At 40.7% G+C, this 18,256-nt stretch overlaps 6 protein-coding genes across 8 annotated transcripts; 3 read left to right on the forward strand and 3 right to left on the reverse strand.

Annotated features, from left to right (window-relative positions):
• Position 1: 1 nt before the first annotated feature.
• Positions 2 to 1,954, reverse strand: LOC116917948 (RING finger protein 37). The gene is made up of 3 exons (XM_045178404.1): positions 1,907 to 1,954; positions 1,459 to 1,513; positions 2 to 1,149 (listed from the first exon to the last, which is right to left on the reverse strand). Exons 1-3 carry the CDS (start codon positions 1,952 to 1,954, stop codon positions 2 to 4), a joined length of 1,251 nt encoding a protein of 416 aa, XP_045034339.1.
• Positions 1,955 to 1,976: 22 nt separating this feature from the next.
• Positions 1,977 to 3,307, forward strand: LOC116917965 (ribosome maturation protein SBDS). The gene is made up of 4 exons (XM_032923596.2): positions 1,977 to 2,187; positions 2,257 to 2,587; positions 2,642 to 2,806; positions 3,099 to 3,307. The coding sequence occupies exons 1-4, from the start codon at positions 2,057 to 2,059 to the stop codon at positions 3,225 to 3,227; spliced, it is 756 nt and encodes a 251-aa protein (XP_032779487.2). The 5' UTR covers positions 1,977 to 2,056; the 3' UTR covers positions 3,228 to 3,307.
• On the reverse strand, positions 2,853 to 8,782 carry LOC116917910 (ubiquitin-protein ligase E3B). Its single transcript, XM_032923526.2, has 19 exons — positions 8,440 to 8,782; positions 8,256 to 8,384; positions 7,998 to 8,190; positions 7,796 to 7,933; positions 7,542 to 7,730; positions 7,287 to 7,478; positions 6,773 to 7,223; positions 6,529 to 6,700; positions 6,347 to 6,465; positions 6,070 to 6,263; positions 5,847 to 5,992; positions 5,624 to 5,760; positions 5,383 to 5,546; positions 5,170 to 5,317; positions 4,984 to 5,098; positions 4,762 to 4,891; positions 4,521 to 4,685; positions 4,324 to 4,435; positions 2,853 to 3,522 (listed from the first exon to the last, which is right to left on the reverse strand). The coding sequence occupies exons 1-19, from the start codon at positions 8,598 to 8,600 to the stop codon at positions 3,350 to 3,352; spliced, it is 3,228 nt and encodes a 1,075-aa protein (XP_032779417.1). The 5' UTR covers positions 8,601 to 8,782; the 3' UTR covers positions 2,853 to 3,349.
• Positions 8,783 to 9,543: 761 nt separating this feature from the next.
• On the forward strand, positions 9,544 to 11,506 carry LOC116917958. Its single transcript, XM_032923583.2, has 6 exons — positions 9,544 to 9,760; positions 9,839 to 10,370; positions 10,450 to 10,503; positions 10,610 to 10,675; positions 10,744 to 11,133; positions 11,200 to 11,506. Exons 1-6 carry the CDS (start codon positions 9,606 to 9,608, stop codon positions 11,395 to 11,397), a joined length of 1,395 nt encoding a protein of 464 aa, XP_032779474.1. The 5' UTR covers positions 9,544 to 9,605; the 3' UTR covers positions 11,398 to 11,506.
• Positions 11,495 to 15,655, reverse strand: LOC116917927 (RNA-binding protein cabeza). Of its 3 annotated transcripts, none has more exons than XM_045180254.1 (12): positions 15,495 to 15,655; positions 15,049 to 15,282; positions 14,874 to 14,990; positions 14,736 to 14,808; positions 14,018 to 14,052; positions 13,141 to 13,268; positions 12,932 to 13,061; positions 12,601 to 12,858; positions 12,397 to 12,525; positions 12,045 to 12,158; positions 11,763 to 11,976; positions 11,495 to 11,690 (listed from the first exon to the last, which is right to left on the reverse strand). In XM_045180254.1, exons 1-12 carry the CDS (start codon positions 15,505 to 15,507, stop codon positions 11,657 to 11,659), a joined length of 1,479 nt encoding a protein of 492 aa, XP_045036189.1. In that variant the 5' UTR covers positions 15,508 to 15,655; the 3' UTR covers positions 11,495 to 11,656. The 3 variants fall into 3 exon arrangements, with proteins under 3 accessions (XP_045036189.1, XP_032779441.1, XP_032779449.1); XM_032923550.2 differs by having other exon boundaries at positions 12,376 to 12,525; XM_032923558.2 differs by lacking the exon at positions 14,018 to 14,052 and having other exon boundaries at positions 12,376 to 12,525.
• A 584-nt stretch (positions 15,656 to 16,239) lies between these two features.
• Positions 16,240 to 17,603, forward strand: LOC116918003 (DNA repair protein RAD51 homolog 4). Its single transcript, XM_032923641.2, has 4 exons — positions 16,240 to 16,605; positions 16,668 to 16,866; positions 16,939 to 17,107; positions 17,218 to 17,603. Exons 1-4 carry the CDS (start codon positions 16,343 to 16,345, stop codon positions 17,538 to 17,540), a joined length of 954 nt encoding a protein of 317 aa, XP_032779532.2. The 5' UTR covers positions 16,240 to 16,342; the 3' UTR covers positions 17,541 to 17,603.
• The last annotated feature ends 653 nt before the right edge of the window (positions 17,604 to 18,256 follow it).

Consider the following 18,256-nt stretch of genomic DNA (forward strand, 5'->3'; position numbering starts at 1 on the left):
CCTATAGATGGTGATGTTGTAAGATGGGTTCGTGCAGGCCAAAGGGTAACTGACACTCGAGGCAGGATAGAGCGTCATTGGCCTTCATGTTGAGTAAACACGACCTGCAGATATGATGTTTACATGGCAGAGAGTAGACGGGGCGAACGTCTTGAAAGCCGCAAAGACAGGCCGAAATGTTGCTTTTTGGTAAGACGCCAGAAGGGCGCGTAACAGGTGAGCTGCTCGGCGCTTTGGATCGCACGGTGGTAGTACGCCTTCCGGTTAGATGTTGTAAGCTCGTAGCCACGCTAGAAAGCCATCTTCTCGAGGGATCGATGACTGTCGGTGGTGGAGGTGCAGCAACGAGCGGGTGCGCAGATGTGCTGGGTTGTTTGTCTGCGGCTTTCGATTCATCACCGAGCCGAAGAAGCGTGTCCGATGATCTAGTCTGAATTGGACCCGTTGTTCGAGGGACGTTTTTCAGGCACGGTCGGTGAGATTCTTTCAATAGAAAAGAATCAATGCGAGCTTTAAGAGCTGTATCGTAGACAGGCCGATGACTGGCAGTGATAGGTTGCGCCGTGAAAGGGTCGCTTGGTGGTCTACCCCAACAAGCCTCTTGTTTGGCGAAACGCTCCAGCGTCCGCTCGTCTACGACGTTTCCGGAAGGTAACCGGACTGGCATGGCCATTATGTCGCATGTCAAACCATCTAGAAATTCTTCGGGTATTTCAAAATCGTCTTCAGGCGCGGTACTTGCAATTTGAACTGTTTCGGTGTTAGGACTAGTTTTGCGCTCGTCGATCACTGTAAGCGTGTTAGAAAACTGGATAGTTGTTGACTGGTTCAAGTTGTACCACTTGTGTAGAACAATCCTAGCCAGTGGAGCTGGACAAGAATGGTCCACATAGCCCCACACTGCCAGGCCCCCAATTGCTGGAACTGAAGAGGCAGATGTCTTTATAATTCTAATTCGCAAACTCCAAACTGAGGACAAAGCCTTGCTCATTCGGCCACTTATCTCCTGCCTAGCAAAGTTTTCAATTGGGGTTGATTTGCATGATGGGGAATGTAGAGCGCTGGCAAAGAAGATTCCTTTTTTATCACAATCCAAGTAATACTTCCCCACATGGATAAAGGTACCATAGTTGAATGCATCATATCCACCTGTTAATAGAAAACATAAATCTTCCTTGACATGGATAGTCACAGTGGCATGTGAATAACTGTATTTGATTTGTCTGACACACTTCCTAGTAACAATTCGTAACATTCCATCAGGGCATGGATATGTATTGGGCATCTATATAATAAGATTTCTTAGTCCTATTTACATGTTATCCGGTGTGGTCAAATCAGCTGAAGGCCAAGTTCTACATCCTTGTCTTTATAATGTCCAAGGTCTAAATTTGCAGAAACACTAACAATACTCTTCTTTCATACTCAAGTCTAAAACTTTTGAGCTATTTCTCTTACCTGATTCTTCACTTTGAATGAAGATTTCACACCCAGTAGATTGTTGAGAACCAACCTTGGTATTCACAGAAACACAGCATATTTTTATAGGACACGGAAATTGCACAATTATATCGACGGGTGGGCGCACAAAAGAGTCGGCAAGGAAACCCCGGTTTTTCGATACGAGGTCTTCGGAAATAAGGTTTTCTACACTATAATTGTCAGTCGAAACTTGGCTACACAAGATTCGAGTACCCAGACGTTCGTGACAAAAATTTATTGCCATGCTTTCGGCCTGAATTAATTACCAATTTAAGACACACACGTGGAAGGCAGACATTTTCGAACAACGTTTTTCGAACCTTCAGAACTTAGACTTTTTCTCGATCTCAAGTTTCATCTTCCCAGAAAAAAGTCCGCACAAGGTAGCTTTACCTGCATTGTCAAAGAACAAATGCCTTACAACCTGCAAAGCTATTGTGTGCGGATCTTTTCCAATTTCTTCTGGAACCATGCTTCACAATCCAAGAATCTTTGTTATGTCGTCTGCACTTTTATCTCATCCCATTCCCTCCTTTTTCTATTCTACGCGACCACGCTGATCGCACATACAAAAATGTCTAAAATATTTACCCCTACAAATCAAATTCGGCTGACGAATGTTGCTGTTGTGCGAATGAAAAAAGGAGGTAAACGTTTCGAAATAGCCTGTTACAAAAATAAAGTCGTCTCATGGAGAAACAAAGTGTAAGTTTTTTTTTTTTTTATGTAAAATGAAGATTGATTCAGTGAGGATTTCATTCCGCTTTTCTATAGTGAAACGGATCTGGACGAGGTTCTTCAAGCTAGAACGGTATTTACCAACGTTTCTAAAGGTCAAGTAGCAAAAAAAGAAGATTTGCTGGCAAGTTTTGGAACAGAAGATCAAAACGTCATCTGTCAGGAAATTCTTGCAAAAGGTGAACTGCAAGTGTCAGAGAAAGAGCGTCATGTTCAGCAGGACTCCATGTTAAAGGAAATTGCCACAATGGTATCAGACAAATGTGTTAATCCTGAGACCAAAAGACCATATCCTGTAACCATGATCGAAAAGGCCATGAAAGATATTCATTTTTCAGTCAAACCTAACAGGAATTGTAAACAACAGGTATACAGTAAACTGTGCTTATTTTTCTTTATAATCATTAAACTTTGTCAATAGACCCTTGAGGTTATAAAAATGTTGAAAACTCAAATGCCTATTGAAAGGGCACACATGAGGTTGAAAATAACCGCTTCAAAAGAAGGTAGGAAGCTGAAAGAAAAACTGGTGAAGTTGTGTACCAGTATTGAGTCTGAAGAATGGGAAGACAGCACACTTATTATGGTAGGCTTGCAGGTTTCAGTTTACTTTTGACAGTTAAAGAATAAGACTTGTTATTTTATTTTTATTTTACTATTCATAAGTTGAAATATTGTACAAATTTGTTTTATTTATTAAATTTTTCTTCATAAATGACAACCGCATAAGCAGGAAGCGCACCCTAAAAAGCTCATGTTTGCTGAACAGATAGAGTTGCATTAATATTAAGCAATTTTTTTTAGTTTTCTACTTTTTCTTCAAACAAAACAAGAACAAATACTTTCAATGGTACGTGTTTCTTATTTTAAAATTACAGGTGTGCCTGATCGATCCTGGTAATTTTCGCGAAATTGATGATCTGGTCAGATCTGAAACAAGAGGTCAAGGACATATGGATCTCCTTAACTTAAAGGAAGTAACGGAAGGAGAAGAAACGGTTGAATAATACATTTCCACGCTATCTTACGTTAAAAAGGAAAATATACAGTTTTTTTTGGTGTCCGTGGTGGCCCTACCTATTCGAAATGACTGATAATATTTTTTTCTGTTTGCATGGGCAAAGACAACTCAAGACAATTCGAATCCCGTATTGCTTGTGATGGCATAACGAAGCTTCTCCTTAAGCGTGCTTCTGCGCTGATAGTTGGGCAATTTCAGCAAATTGAAGCACGTAGAAGACGTGGGTAGTCGGTTAATTGGATCTCGCTTTCGAATGGTGAAAAATCCTCTAATGACGCTTCCTGAAAAAAGAAAAAACACAAATGAAAAAGAAAAAACTTATCGCAATAAGAGAGGAAGTAGTGCCTCATAAAGGACTCAAACAGCAGGTGTGATTGCGAGAGGCTTTACCGTTACCACTTGATATTCTCATCGTGCCAGTCCAATTTTTAAACAAAATTATTGAATCTAGGTGGTAACGTTGACGGTGTACCAGAAAGAAGTAGAGGAATTAAGAAAGCAATGCAAATGGTTTCTATGACAGGATTGTTTTCAACAGACAGTGGTCAGCTACTGAACTAGGTCAGTGACCATGAAAAGAAAAATATATACGAAGGTAATTTCATGGTTGCTATAGGACGGCAAAAACTGTCCACGCCACTAAAAATTCAATACTTTACGCCCCATAAGCGGCATGACTCGACACGGATTAAAATGCACAGTGGCTTTCTTGCTCAATGTTGACGCGAAGAAAAGAAAAACCAAGGAAAAACAGGCTCGATCACGCTTGGCTGGGCGTGCTTGAAGATAAGCCACAGCCACAAAGGGAAAAAGGTTATGGACAATGAAAAATCAACTGGGGCGACGGAACCGAAGTATTGAGCTAAACTTGGCCGGAAATCAAGCGTGAGATAGCGAGACAACCGAGGGCGTCGCCTAAAGGCTCAGCGGTACTGTTCCAATGCCTGTCACTGCGTACTAATTAGATGAAGATGGAAGGGAAACAATTGAGCAGCGTGATTTCCATGCAATCACAACGGCATTTTCCTTAGAAATCTCGTTTGAAACACCCTAAAAGATTTTATTTCAAAATTCTTCCTCACCTATCGTGTCTCCATTATCTTCGTCCTCGTTGACTTCTACGCAGCGAATCGAAAAAGGTGGTTGTAGATAAGCAAATCCCAAAAGAGGAGGCTTGGAGCAACTCGTCACGAACTAAACAGAGTAATTTGCATGATGTCAAATACGTCGCTTTCATATTCCACGAATCCACAAAACAAAGCCATAGGTAAAGACGTACTTTTAGGAAGAGACGCTTTTCTTCTTCGCTAAGGTCATTGTCAAGAATGTCCCACAACCATGAGATAACACGGTGATTGTCGTGAAAACCCCCGTAATATTGCGTGTGCTTGCGCAAGTCTTTGAAGTTAATCGGCTCCTTGTCGTCTGCGATGAGTCTTTGTACCTAGTCGACCAGCACGAAAATGCGTTGGAGAATGAAAGAAAAAAAAAAAAACTGGATATAAAACTAAAGGCGGAACCTCTGGGGTGGAGAACAGGGAAAGCCATTCAGGGTTGACAAGAGTGCGAAATCCTCTCAAGAAAGCCGAAGTCTGGTCTCGGATCTGCGTATGCATGCGGAAATGAGCCATTTGATGGATGTAGGAAATTCTGAATCCCCAAAAAAGAATTTAATGCTTTCCTTTTTTAGATTTGTTAAAAAAATGAATAATCATTTATCAGCAAATAGATATAAGAAATACTTGTTCTCATTGGTAACGGGAATTGCTTTGCCTCCGGGGCGTAATTCTTGTGTTATTAATTTTCCCATGAAATCATCATCCACGGAAAACGTCAGCGATAAATCGGAAACGTCACCTAAGTAGACGGGAAATGGTCTGGTCAGTAATAACATCGATTTTATTTCAGTTTAAACCAATTGTGTTTACCTTCATAGCGTTTGATGTAAGTCAAGCTACGATACAGTTCCGGATCGAGAGAAGGCAGTTCATCAAGTGCTGAATAAAGAACGCTGTGTGTTTGACCCAAGACTTGGCTCAGAAAGAATGAAGCCAATGGAACCTCAACTGTAGACCCCTGAACAAAAAAAAAACAAAAAAAACATAGTTGCTGTGCTTGATGCAAATAAGTCAGACAAATACCTCATAGACGGCTTTTCCGAGTAATTTACCAGCAAACTCAAATAAATGCAGATGATTGTCCGTCAAATAGGAAGTGGGCGACGGATAAAGACGTTGATCTTTCGTTGAACGGAATAAGTTGAGTGAGGGATCAAATAGTCTGCGAACAGTTTCTTCAAGAAATTCTGCATCGTAACGTTAGGAAAATACACGTGATTTATTACAAAAAGAGGGTGAAAACATATGCTCTATAGTTATTTACCCTTGAAAACTCCATCTTGATCTATGCCTGCTTCTTCCAAGCCTTGGTAATTTATAAACTTAACTCGAATGATGCCTTTCCATAGCTGCATCGGCAAATCTGCCAACTGCCGGAAAGAATCCTCCACCATACGCATCCTTTGAAAGCCAGGAAAAACCCAGAGACCAATGACTTCGTATCTTCATTAAAACTACAAAGATGACAAGAAAGAAAAGAGAAAAACCTGTGGACTGTTATAAGGATGGATTGTGGCGACGCCGAAGCGGTTTCCGTCAAACCCAAAGCATTTTTTTCATTGGCTATGTACTTGCGAAAAAGCAAAACCCGATCTTCTAATGGAATAACGTGTGGCATCTTTTGAAGTAGCAGCTGGAAAGCGGAAAATTATCAAAAGAGTGTGACGAATTATTTCTTTAAACCAGAAAACACACGACGTTTCGCTGTACCTGAACAGATTGCCTCCCACGCTCTAGTTCGGCTATAAGAAGTGAACTCTTAACGTCCTTGACGAGCCAGTGATCCTTGGGTACGAATGGACGCCTGCAGTCGCGGCGATAAACTACCATTAGTAACGTATGAGCTGCGTGAAATAGATTGTAATTCGATGTCGATGATCCAAAGGAATGAAACGATGTTGCGTCTGAACATCCATGAAGGAATTGCAAACAAAATATATTAGATATCAAATCATAAAAAGGAATCCGCAATAGCAATAAGGCTTACCAGCTATCCCACTCCAGATAGCTTTAAACATGAAGTGATTGAGAAATGATGAAATGTTGCAGAACTCTAATAGCGTGAAAGGTTTTTGCTCTTCATACATCTCTATGTCATCTAAAACACTATAAACAAAGCAATGAACTGAAAATGGGGAATCACTCATTCGGTGTGAGCGGCAAACTCACGTAACAAAGTGTGTAGTTCCTTCGCAAAATAGATGAAACATTTGGCATTCTGGTGACAGACGTTTAGAATCCACTGCCAGTAAATCCAGATAGGTTTTTAACCCATGATTTGGTCCCAATGAGCTGATAAAATGCCAAAGATTTGGCAGAAAATTCTCTTTGCAGCTAAGCGCTTTAAAGACAAAAACGACGCGTTTTAAAGGGTACGCTAGAAAACAAATAGTCAAAGAGAATTTAAAATTACCAGTGAGAATGTCCATTCGCATCTGCGTGAGAGTAGATAAGGCTGTTTGGAACATCGATGCGACAAGAGCAACTTGGGTAACCTCAGGGCTACCTAGCCTACGGAGTGTATGGACGACTTGATTGCCTCTACTGGTTTTGTTATTTCCCAGCGCTTTCTTGAAAGCCGTGACTAGATTCTTGTCATCAGGTGTCTCCTTGCGAGGATCTGGAATGTTAAGGTCTTGACGTTCGGCGACAGGCAAGCAAGCTGTGAGTTGCTGAACTAATGGAGTAGTCCATAGAAAACTGAGCTGTTGCTTAATGAGAGGGGTCGTCTCTTGAACGTCCAGCATTGAGGTGGACTTTTCATCACTGGAAAACCAACCTAAGATTGGATGCCACTGGGTCAGATTAGATTGCTTGGCTTGCACATATCTCTGGCAATGTTCCAACAACCTACAGACCAAACACTGGAAAAGTGAATGCTTGATTAATTGAATTCTTAATACACGTAGCATTATGCGACAACTTACGACAAAATTCGGAAAAATCAAATTTTTCAGTGAGTTTTCTTCTTCCATTTGAGTCAAATGTATAATATTCCCCAGCAAACAAATGGAAAAGGTTGCCTCAAGCGTGTGGAATACAATACGTGTGTTTTGTTCGGTACTAAGAAAATCCAAAATGCGTGTTAAAAGTTCATTTGACTTAAACTGCGCCACTGACTACAAATGAAGAAAAAAGTTTAAGAACAGAATTCAAACGTACAATGAAACGTAAAAGTTAACCTCGGGAGTAATTGCATGCAGATGAAGAATAAATCCAGGAACGCTAAATATATTAAGTATATACAACGTAAGTAGCCGACTGGAAAATTCTGAAGCTACTAGGGGTCTTAAGCTTAGGGTCATGATCGCAGATACGGCTGCGTGTTTGAGGTATCGTCGCTGTCCACATAATCCACGCAGTAGCAAGGTCTATGAATAAATCATTTGATATGCTTACAAAGGAAAAAAAAATCTTCTTTTAGTTTGAACAATACCTTAAGCACAGGATAATAGTTGAGGGATACAAGACAGCCCATCACATTATTGCACAGCTGTTGCATACCATTCTTCAAAGATTCTGGTAGTTTTCCACTATTCAAAATTTTCCAATTTGTTATTGATGTGAAACTTATCTATTTAATAAAATCATGTCAGTAATCTATATTAGAGGTTTTATATCACTTCATGTTGTATTACCAACAAGTGGAGGTATACTGTTAACTGTTTTGAATCATGGGGTGATTCAGGTTTTAGTTGCTCCATCATGCACAATGATAGTTCCAATACTTTTTTCAGATGATTAATCCAAGGGATAGCATGATCTTTATTTAGTGCCACCCCTATACAGCTCAACTTAGGAGATTCTTGTTCAAGACTTGCAATTAGATATCTGCATTAAACATTTCCAATTTTTTTTAAATTCAAAACAAACTCTAAGAAATGGATTAAACAAACCTGCAATATACTTCAAATCGCTCTTTGTCTTTTGTATGATGGAAAGTTTGTATCACTGTTCTACTGATTTTAAAGGCATCTATGGATAGAGGTTTCCCCGATTCCAAAAATGTGGCATCAAATTGTAATCTATATGGGAACAACATTTTAAAGTGGAACTACATTCACCAAATTTCCATCATACCTAGCTTCTCTCCATATTTTGACACGGCAAAGCCATCCACGAACCATTCGCTGAATCTTGACAGCTGATTCGTTCTGTGATTTCGCATTCTGTCGTATTTCTCTGGCAGTTCTTGCTTGATTCAGGAAAGTATCTTTTGAAGGTGCAACACCTGCAAACATCTCGTTTGAACAAAAAAACTGGTCGATCTCTAGGCGAAACTTTGAAGAACTCTTGTCCAAATTATCAAATGAAGTATACAAATAAAACGTAAATATAAATTTTTCTTTTAGTCGACTGCAAAATTTTCACCTATGACATATCGATATTGTCAAATCGATAATCAAACATTTACTTAAGTTATGATCTTTTTGATTATTAAAGTTTTCTTTTTTTTGTTTCGTTCTTTTTCTGAGATTTTGCAGCTGCTTTTTTTTTCCTTTTTTTCATTTTTTTTTTTTTTTTTTTGTGAGATGTTGGTTCCGACTTAGGCAAGCAGGTAATCTTCTTAATACATATTCATTGTTTTTGGCACCAGCAGTCATTACCTTTGTAGACATAGGTCGATTCCGATAAGAAGGCAGTATTACAGGACCTAACTTCAGATGGAAATGAAAGCTAAATGACTAGTGACAGAATCGAAGTAATAACAAATAGATTGTAAAATCACTGCATTGTTTTTTCTAAACAAAAGAAACGCAAGGGGAACGGTAGTTAAGCATTGTAGCAGACGATTAAATATCGTAAAACCTATTTTTTTAAATTTTAGAGGATCAAAATGTGACGGGTCGCGATGGTTTGTTGGTTATATACCTGGAACTGGGTGCATATTATTTTGGGATTACAAAGGAAACGTTTAACTGTACAATTCTCAAAGGAAGAGGATCTGAAATCATGGCTTTTAGATCATGTCCTAGATAAGAAAAGAGGGTCACTACAGCCTATGGAGGTTATTGACCGTTGAGCGTTGACCGTTAGTTTTGGGTCTTCCTTGAAGACGACCTTTGATCCACTTCCAGACTGACCTGTGCCTTTGACCAACAGAACCCTGAGTCAAAAGAAAGGGGGAGGGGGGCCCAAGTTTAAGGAACAGGAAGTTACCTGTTCAGTTCAGGACTTTAGCTGAATAGAAAACGGTGAGATTGTGGCGTTTGGACTCGCAGTCACCATTAGAAATTCGACCCGAGATGATTTGTCTGAAGCAACTCACCATAGTGTGCCTGTTGGCCGCGGCAGTGGCTGCATTATCTTCAACTGCACCTCACGATCAACCGTTTTCTTCAATCAACTTTCAAGGAAAAAGGCCTCAGCCAATTTTTCAACAAGAAACTTCCAAGCCGAGGTAGAGTATACATTCTGCATTTTATTCCACAATTTTTATTTTTTACGGAGAGGTTAAATAGTTTTATCATTTACCTAGCACCGACAGCAACGAGCGTGAAGAATTCCTCACCCACTCCCTCGGAACGTCCAAAGTGATTATCCGCCCAGTCTCGCAATTGACCACTCCCGCACCTCTCCAAAGTCAGCAACCAGCAAGCGACAGCAATGACGGCTGCAAGTGTGAACCCATCGACTCTTGTCCTATCGAGCTGATGGATTTCCGATTCGCAGTCAGCTGTGAATACGGAACTGTACGTTGTTGTCGGCCATTAGAACCCGTTCTTATCAAAGAAACTACGCCCAGCAAACCAGTGGTGGTGACTCCAGCTTCAACGCTTAAATGGCCAAAGAAGTCGTGCAGATGCAAACCACGCAAAGAGTGCGACGAACAGTCCATTGATAGGAAATCCGAAACGAGTTGCAGCGCCGGCTTTGTTCGCTGCTGTGAAACAGGAATAAAAATTGAAAACCATAAAACCGAAGTCAGCCCAGAAGCCCACGTTCTCGGAGGCAATGGTTTTCGACCAGTCCAGTTACCTTTCCTTAAAATGCCGCAACCTGCGGATGAGGTAAAAAACGAAACCTCTGTTTGATAAGCCCACAATTAAGCAATTTTTATTCCTAATTAACTTGTCAATCCTATGTTAGAGAATATCGGAACAAGAACCCCGGCCATCTGATCAAGAACTTGAGCCAACTGAGGTGCGTATATTAAAAGATTTTATTTTTCTATGCATGTCATATAATCAGAATAATTAAATACGTTTGTTTGTTTGTTTGTTTTTTTACATTTTTCCTCGTCTGATAGAATGCTACCTCTATGATAACCGGAAACATTTCTTTGGAAGATTCTCTTCTAACAACTACTGAGAAGGTAGAATTAAGAATGCTCAAAGGACGCTATAAATAATTCAATGCACTTAATTTACTCTTTCGACTTAGGAACAAGAAAATAATCAAGGTCAACTAGAGCAACAACAAAACCTAGCTCCGTTTGCCGTTCAACAGTTTCAGCCAAGCAGGCCTTTAGCCCCAACTCAACAGCAAACAAACCAGCAATTTGGAACTCCCATCCGCCAACCAAATTTTCCAATTAGAAACACCCCCTTAAATAAGTTCTCGGTGAATCAGAATCCGACGAACAATGCTCCGGGACCACAATTCCAGCAACCACTTCAAAATCAACCGCCAACCGGCCTTCCACTTCAGCAACTTCCAATTCGACCAAGCCCTATTTTCCGACCACTGAATCCCGGAGCAGTAAATCATCCCCAACTGGGCCAGCCAATTCATACCCAATTCCAACCTAGCTTTGCAATGGGTACACCTATGGTAAAAGAATTATTTTAGTCTTCCACCTTCATAAAGTAATGTGTACTGTTGCAATTTTACCTTCAGGGTCAACAAATTCCCTTCCAGTCTCCTTTGGGTTCATCCAATTTTAATCAACAGCAACTGCCTCCAATACCACCTCAACACAGACCACCGACGCACTCTCAGCCAAACACCTTTCAACAACAGCAGTTCCAGCGACCACCTCCCGCACCAACAGGTGGAGGGGGCTTCTTCAGTAGTTTAATGAACATGTTTAACTAGATCCTACAACCTCTCGTATCATATTTTTCTTTCCTAATTTATAGCCCCTCCTCGTTCCACGCAAACAATAAAATTTAGTTGAAGTAAATAAAAAGTGTTAAGTTGAAAAGTTGTTGTATTATTACGGTTTCAACATGGCTAGTAAGAAGAGAAAAATGGAACCTTCTCTTCGTTTCAAGCCAACTGTCGCACGAGACCAAAAAAAACTTAGAACATAATAGATACAGCATTTAAAAAATGACGGTTACTTGCGCCCAATCTAATACGGCCTTGATCGATCACGTCCGCGGTCACTGCAACATTTATTATTAAGAAGAAAAATTAATAACCCTTTCATCAAAATTTACTCTAAAATCTCATCATACCCGAAACTTGGGCCTCCACCGCCACCTCTTCCACCACGGTCGCCATAGCCTCCTCGATCACCACCTCTTCCTCCACGGAAGCCACCGCGATCTCCGTATCCGCCACGACCGCCACCGTAGCCTCCACGATCACCACCGCGTCCGCCACGGTCACTGAATCCGCCACGATCTCCATATCCACCACCTCTTCCACCTCCACGACTAAATCCTCCATCTGAAGAAAGAACATGACAATAACTTTAAAGGGAGAAGAACAAATTTATGTAAAAAAATTCTCCTTACCATCGTCTCCCCTACCACCGCGGAATCCACCTCTTGATGAACTGTCTCCGCCTCGACCACCACGGCTTCCTCCACGTCCGAAGCCACCACCACGGCTTCCACGATCATCGTCATCTATATTTTGAAGCGTGACAATAGGTATCAGAATTGATACAAAGATTTGGGTCTAGTGTTGAACCCCAATCATGCTTTTTACGCGCTTCCGGCATATTCTGTCCATTAGGTCCCGGATTTGGAACAACTCAAAATGTCAAGTACTTGAATTTCCAGAATCGGTCAGAAGCGCTTTCAGTTCACTCATTAAGAAAGTTTGATTGGAATTAAATATAACCACTAGAAGCTCCTCCGCCACCTTGAGGTCCAGCTCCGCCAGCCAAGTCAGATCGAGGAGCTTTGCAGCGATTGCACTCAGAGCGCCAGGCAAAGTTGGTGTTTCCACAGGATGGTTCCGCACAGCGCCAGTCGCCTTCTCGGCCAGGGCCTACCATAATGTGACACGTAAGCAAAAAATTAAAAATTGAAAACGGTCAACGACCAATCAGTTTGCTTTCCCTACCGCCTGATGGTGGTCCACCTCCACCACGACCACCACGGTCACTACTGCCACCGCGATCCCCACCTCCTCGACCACCACCCCTGCCCCCGAAACCTCCGCCGTTACTATCGCGACCGCCTCCACCGAATCCTCCTCCTCCTCCTCCACCAAATCCTCCTCCACGTGCTCCGCCGCGACCACCACGGAATCCACCTGGGAAGTTATTCTTTCTCGTGGCAAAAGAGATTTTCAGCGTTGGTCCGTTATTAAATGGTTGTCCTGGAACATGAATTTGAATTGTTTAGAGATAAATTGATTACAAAAAATGCAAAAGAAAAAAAAGGTTACAAACCATTGAACCACTGGATTGCGGCGGTTGCAGCGTTAGGATCATCGTAAGTAATTGTTGCCTCTCCTTTAGGAGCGCCTGTGTCACGATCTTTGAATAACCAGATTTTCGGTTTACCGGTTTTTTTGTCAATCTATCATGGCACAAAAACAGTCAAAATTATGCAAAAAAAAAAAAAAATAAATCGATTTAGAAAAATGGCTTTTATATACTTTGATAACGCCAATTGATCCGAACAAATTTTCAATCTCCGTCTCTGTTACGTTTTCTGGAAGCCCAGATACGAATACACTGTCATCCATGACGATTCGATCATCTCCAACGGGTGGACCAGCTCCGCCTTAAAAGTAAGATGTCCATACAATATTAAATGAGCTTCAAATTAAAAATAAACGACGGCATAAACAAGCCCCACAGTTGGGTTACAGGATGTACTAATTACTTTAGTCGGACCGTTCACCAAACTTTCCATGAGTAAATTTAACCTTTTGCCGATCTGTTTTCCCACGTTTGTTTCCTTTTGTCTTACCCTTTCTTTATAGACCAGTTTAAATCAACTGTCTACGTTACAAACACCCGATGGTTGTTCTGAATCGGTTTGTTTACCCGTACCATTATTTTTCTGTTGAATTCTTTTTACACACAACAACCTTTTGGAATTTTTTGGAACAAACCACACTGTTTGATGGAATTTTGTTTTTACCACACACACACACACACCACTTAAAGGCTAGTACACTCATTCGGCCTATTTCGGGGTTTAAAATCATGGAAAGTGGCTGACAATTGACTGAAATACCGTAGCAAAGAAAAAGGTAAAACATTCTCCAGGTAATTCACTTTACACGCAGAAAGTCTGATACTCTTAAAAACAAGAGTAGAGAAGTTCTGTGCCGTAGATAACGTAAACATGTACCAGGAGATGTGACAAGAATAAAGGTGGAGATAAGAGTATTTTGCTTGATACTTGCACCAACAGGAATGCCATTTGGACGTCGAAGATTTTTCACCACAATGGAAAGAACGTGATAAACCGTACCAGAAGTAGACACAGTAAGAAAGGCATCGTTAGATGAACCTTTGAATTACCTTTGGGAAACCCGTCTCTGCTTCCAGCGTTATGACTGCAATAGCCAGAAAGATACATTTTGCTATACCCTGTCTTTGACACCAAATAGGCTAAGATGCATTTGCCATCTTGCTTTCAAAATTATTATGGAACACAATATGCGATAAAATTTAATAAACAATAAAGCTATTTCATTACTTCGAAACCCAAAATTAAAACATAAAAGAAACATCAATTACACCCTCTTTAGACACGCTACACCATCCAGATGTGAAAATTGAAATTGTTTCTCAAAATAACCATTGGAGTTTGTTTTTTTTTTGTTTTAAAGTATGCACTCGGTACAATGGAATCCAACTCGAACTATTACGAACGAGGAGTCATCACATTATCAAAACCATGTTGATGTAAATGTATATAAGTATTCATTATCAATAAAAAAAAAAAAAAACTTGAATTTTTTTTTTTATCCTTTCTCACATTTCCCATAATTCCCAACACCTTTCTTTCATAACCATTGTTTTCCACAATCAGGAATACCCAATATGTTGGACCAGATTGATTGGAGAGCATTTCCAATTTTTTACACCTCACCATGAGATTTTACAATGACACTGAAAGTGTATGTTGATACACTCACCCAAAGATTTTTCAGTAACTAATATAAGATTATACACCCCAAATTATCTACTTAGTTTAGAATAACAATTTCAACAGATAGTTAAAAACAAAACTCACCTGAAACCTCCCCCTCCAGCACTTCGATCACCTCTATCGCCACCGCCGTAACCTCCTCCACCACTGCCGCCGCCTATGCCACAATAACAATCATGAAGAAGAAATGCCCATCACAACACATTCTAGGATTGTATTTACCTCCATAAGAAGCAGATCCACCATATGATCCAGCATTATCATAGCCAGCTCCCCCACCACCACCACCACCATAAGGGGCTTGTTCTCCATAAGCACTGTAGCCAGCACTGCTGCTTCCTAAAGTGACAAACTACATTTGATTCATGTCAACATACAGAAAAGAAAGTCCAAAAACCTGAAGGATATGCAGTAGATGGAGCACCACCAGCACCACCTTGCTGGGTACTATATCCTCCTGCTGAACCGTCACCTCCTGAATAGCCAGAGTATGGTGCTGCGCTTTGACCTTGGCTTCCCCATCCGCTGCTTGCAGCAGCTCCAGATGGAGGACCTCCATATGCAGGTGCAGTCTGATCGTAGCTGCTGTAGCCACCATAGCCACCTCCACCCCCTCCAGAATATCCATATTCTGCAACAGTTAAATAAAAAGCTAATGAATTATAGATACAATACATAAGATTTGTTCGGGATTTCATAAATCTTCAAGGTTATTTTAACACGTTTTAGCTTAGATAGGCTAATAAGCCAGAAATATAGACATATATCCGTTCGGTACAACAGTTTTAGTGAAACAAGCCAGTAAAATTATACTGTTATAAAGTCTTTTAAAAAATTACTTACGATTATCTCCCATGATTGTTTCACTAACGTCAGAACGAGATGGTTGCTTCAGAAAATGCCCAGCCCGGGTTCCGGTTGTAACGCTTTGATAAAAAATACTTCGCTCTCCCAGAGATGCTTAGCACAACGCTGCCACTTTTTTTTTATCTACAGTGCTGCCCGATCGACAACGGCAAGTCGGTAACTAGCGCTCGGCCCCGCGCCAATCGGGGAGCTTTTTAGTCGATCCGGTGCGGGGATAATCTTAATCGGTGCGGTGATATCGGTGATCGGTGACTTCCCCGATTATCAATGAATAGTGATCTAAATTGGCAGTTGCCCTGCGGCCAACAAGAACAAAATGTGACCCTAGTCACGTGATTCTCGTTGGCCTATCAGAACGCAAGGTCATTGGTAAGACTAACCCCCTATGGCTGAAGCGGTGCTATCGGTGCAGCACCGATTATAGCACCGTTCCGCACCGAAAAAAGAAATCCCCGCACCGAACTTCACCAATTCATTTTCATCGGGGAAGCTTAGCGGTGTCCCCGATTAGAATGTGATCGGGGCCGAGCCCTATCGGTAAGTTGATTTTTTAAAAATGATAATTGATTAATTAACTGTTTTCTTTGATTTTTATTAAATTTCTAACGAATAATTCCTAAAATAATTATAAAGTGCAAAAAATTTTACCTTCAAGTGTTTCTCTGATCGAAATTATTTTAAGAGGAAATCAGCGTCAGCGATTAAAGTATTGATTTTGACAACCTTGTAATCTTTGTCATTTCAAACTTTGGAAGCCAAAACAAAACGTTCTTCCATGTTTAATATGTTTTTGTTTTGTTCCTGTTTTTTGTCTTTTTCTAAAAATGAATCTCCTTTCCGAAAGCATTAGTCCCCTACTTACTTCAGACAAACTAGAATTACTTAAAGCCCATAAAATTTTGACTTCACTTGACTTTGTGCAGTACAACAATGACAAAATTGCCAATTTGATTGGGCAAAATGTTAGTGAAATCATAAAAATAAAAGATCAGATCCTAGCGGCCAACAACAGCAAATCGTTAAGAGCAGATAAGTTGTACGAAATTATTCTAAAAAGAACGACCATCATCAAGAGTGGAATTGATATGTAAAATAACTGCTTTAAATGATAAAATAGATCTCAATGGATTCAAATTACTTCTAAGATAGGGTTGACAAAATGTTGGATGGAGGCATTCCAAGTGGAAGACTAGTTGAGGTATTTGGGGAACCTGGCTCTGGAAAGACTCAGTTGGCATTACAATTGACAGCAAACACTGCACTGAAACAGCAACAAACAGTTTGCTATCTCACAACCTCTGATGCAAACGCAGAACGAATACTGGAAATCATGCATAGTTTACAAGAAGTCAGTAGAGCATTTTTAAATTTGACTAAGTTCTCTGTCATACCTTACTACCATTTCATTGATCAATTTCAGGATGCTGACCATCTGAATGGCTTAGAAAGAATTCACTTCTGTTATGTGAATGATGTATATCAACTGATGGAAATGTTATGGGCTCCAGGAATGAGGGAATACAAGCTTGTCGTCATTGACAGTTTAGCCACCCTATTCTTACCAATTCGCGGTGACTCGTTCAATGATGGTATGCAACCTATACGTCTCTTTGATCAATTGAAACCTTGTAAACGTCGCAAAACATCACTTGACTAACGCGTTTAAGAGTTAATCGTACTTCATGTTTGTTTATCAAAGCCATCAGCTTACTTAACAAAGTGGCCAGCGATTTGAAACGGCTGGCTGTAGTGCATCAGTGTGTCGTGCTGACCGTCAACCATGTTTCAAGGGGACCTGCTGAAGGAACAGCATCGACTCCAACTCCTTTCCTTGGACGCTATTGGTGCAGTGTGCCTAATCTGACATTGCACAGCAAACACCTTAGCAAAGACGAATTTCAACTCACTGTCGTGAAAAATATCTATAGCCCTGATCCGGGGCCCAAATGTTCCTTTCGTTACTTCTTTAGAAGTAGAGTTGACGTGAAAAATGAATTCAAATCGATTTATCCTCATATCTAATTGCTGATACTCGTATTACGCTGTATCCTGTGATACCCGATATAAGTACACAATACCAAAATACCCTTCACAGTTAAACAGTTTCGTGTTTTCCTCCCACGGCTCATCTTATGAATGGGAAGAGGCTTTGAGAGAGAAGTCTCAACTTTGGTGTAAAAGAGTTGTGAAAAAGAAATTCGCCCATTGGTGATCGGTTGTGTGTGATCTTCTGCGAAAGAACATGAGGACGTAAAGGAAGAACTAATCTTTCGCCAGTTTCGAGTTAGACACATATTATGGTCTGCCAAAACCGGCTGCTGTTGGCTTATCATCGTGTGGACAAACGTTTGTGTAAGGAAAGAAATTTCACGGAAACCATCACTAACCCAGCGTGCGGTCTCTCCCCTCCAACGGCTACTCTTACACCATCAAGAATCCCCCATTTGTCCGAGAATTCCTTCTGTTTCAAACCAGTAGAGCAACCTATAGAATCGGGGAGTCACCCTATTTCCAGCGCAATTGTTACTGTTGGAAAAACTGGCGAACACCAAGTGTTGGGTGTCTTTATTTTGGAGAAAGGCATGTGTGTGTGTGTGTGTTAGCGCGGGCGCGAAGCAGCGGATTTGTCTTGTACACACTGTACACGAGAGTCCCCTAAAATAGCAAGAGAAAAAAAAAACTGGACATCAATGTGCGACAATAAAACTGTTATGAGAGGGGTGGGTCAAAAGAACAAC

Source organism: Daphnia magna, linkage group LG1, assembly GCF_020631705.1.
Source record: "Daphnia magna isolate NIES linkage group LG1, ASM2063170v1.1, whole genome shotgun sequence".
NCBI classification, from domain to species: domain Eukaryota; kingdom Metazoa; phylum Arthropoda; class Branchiopoda; order Diplostraca; family Daphniidae; genus Daphnia; species Daphnia magna.

Excerpts from the sequence above, each read along its gene's own strand:
- LOC116917927 (XM_032923550.2), bottom strand. Across the intron at positions 13,062-13,140 it reads GATCAATTGGCGTTATCAAA|ATTGACAAAAAAACCGGTAA; the intron begins GTATATAAAAGC and ends GTGCCATGATAG. Across the intron at positions 12,159-12,375 it reads TGGCGGAGGAGCTTCTAGTG|ATGACGATGATCGTGGAAGC; the intron begins GTTATATTTAAT and ends TTCAAAATATAG.
- LOC116917910 (XM_032923526.2), bottom strand. The coding sequence starts at position 8,600 with ATGTTTGCAGGTGTTGCACCTTCAAAAGATACTTTCCTGAATCAAGCA. Across the intron at positions 7,731-7,795 it reads ACTATTATCCTGTGCTTAAG|ACCTTGCTACTGCGTGGATT; the intron begins GTATTGTTCAAA and ends ATTTATTCATAG. Across the intron at positions 5,318-5,382 it reads TCGGAAAAGCCGTCTATGAG|GGGTCTACAGTTGAGGTTCC; the intron begins GTATTTGTCTGA and ends TTTTTTGTTCAG.
- LOC116917948 (XM_045178404.1), bottom strand. The coding sequence starts at position 1,954 with ATGGTTCCAGAAGAAATTGGAAAAGATCCGCACACAATAGCTTTGCAG. Across the intron at positions 1,514-1,906 it reads CGCACACAATAGCTTTGCAG|GTTGGTTCTCAACAATCTAC; the intron begins GTTGTAAGGCAT and ends GTGAATACCAAG. Across the intron at positions 1,150-1,458 it reads CATTCAAAGTGAAGAATCAG|GTGGATATGATGCATTCAAC; the intron begins GTAAGAGAAATA and ends TTCTATTAACAG.
- LOC116918003 (XM_032923641.2), top strand. The coding sequence starts at position 16,343 with ATGAATCTCCTTTCCGAAAGCATTAGTCCCCTACTTACTTCAGACAAA. Across the intron at positions 16,606-16,667 it reads ATCAAGAGTGGAATTGATAT|GGTTGACAAAATGTTGGATG; the intron begins GTAAAATAACTG and ends CTTCTAAGATAG. Across the intron at positions 16,867-16,938 it reads TCATGCATAGTTTACAAGAA|GATGCTGACCATCTGAATGG; the intron begins GTCAGTAGAGCA and ends GATCAATTTCAG.
- LOC116917958 (XM_032923583.2), top strand. The coding sequence starts at position 9,606 with ATGATTTGTCTGAAGCAACTCACCATAGTGTGCCTGTTGGCCGCGGCA. Across the intron at positions 10,371-10,449 it reads TGCCGCAACCTGCGGATGAG|AGAATATCGGAACAAGAACC; the intron begins GTAAAAAACGAA and ends ATCCTATGTTAG. Across the intron at positions 10,504-10,609 it reads AAGAACTTGAGCCAACTGAG|AATGCTACCTCTATGATAAC; the intron begins GTGCGTATATTA and ends CTCGTCTGATAG.
- LOC116917965 (XM_032923596.2), top strand. The coding sequence starts at position 2,057 with ATGTCTAAAATATTTACCCCTACAAATCAAATTCGGCTGACGAATGTT. Across the intron at positions 2,588-2,641 it reads ACAGGAATTGTAAACAACAG|ACCCTTGAGGTTATAAAAAT; the intron begins GTATACAGTAAA and ends CTTTGTCAATAG. Across the intron at positions 2,807-3,098 it reads AAGACAGCACACTTATTATG|GTGTGCCTGATCGATCCTGG; the intron begins GTAGGCTTGCAG and ends TTAAAATTACAG.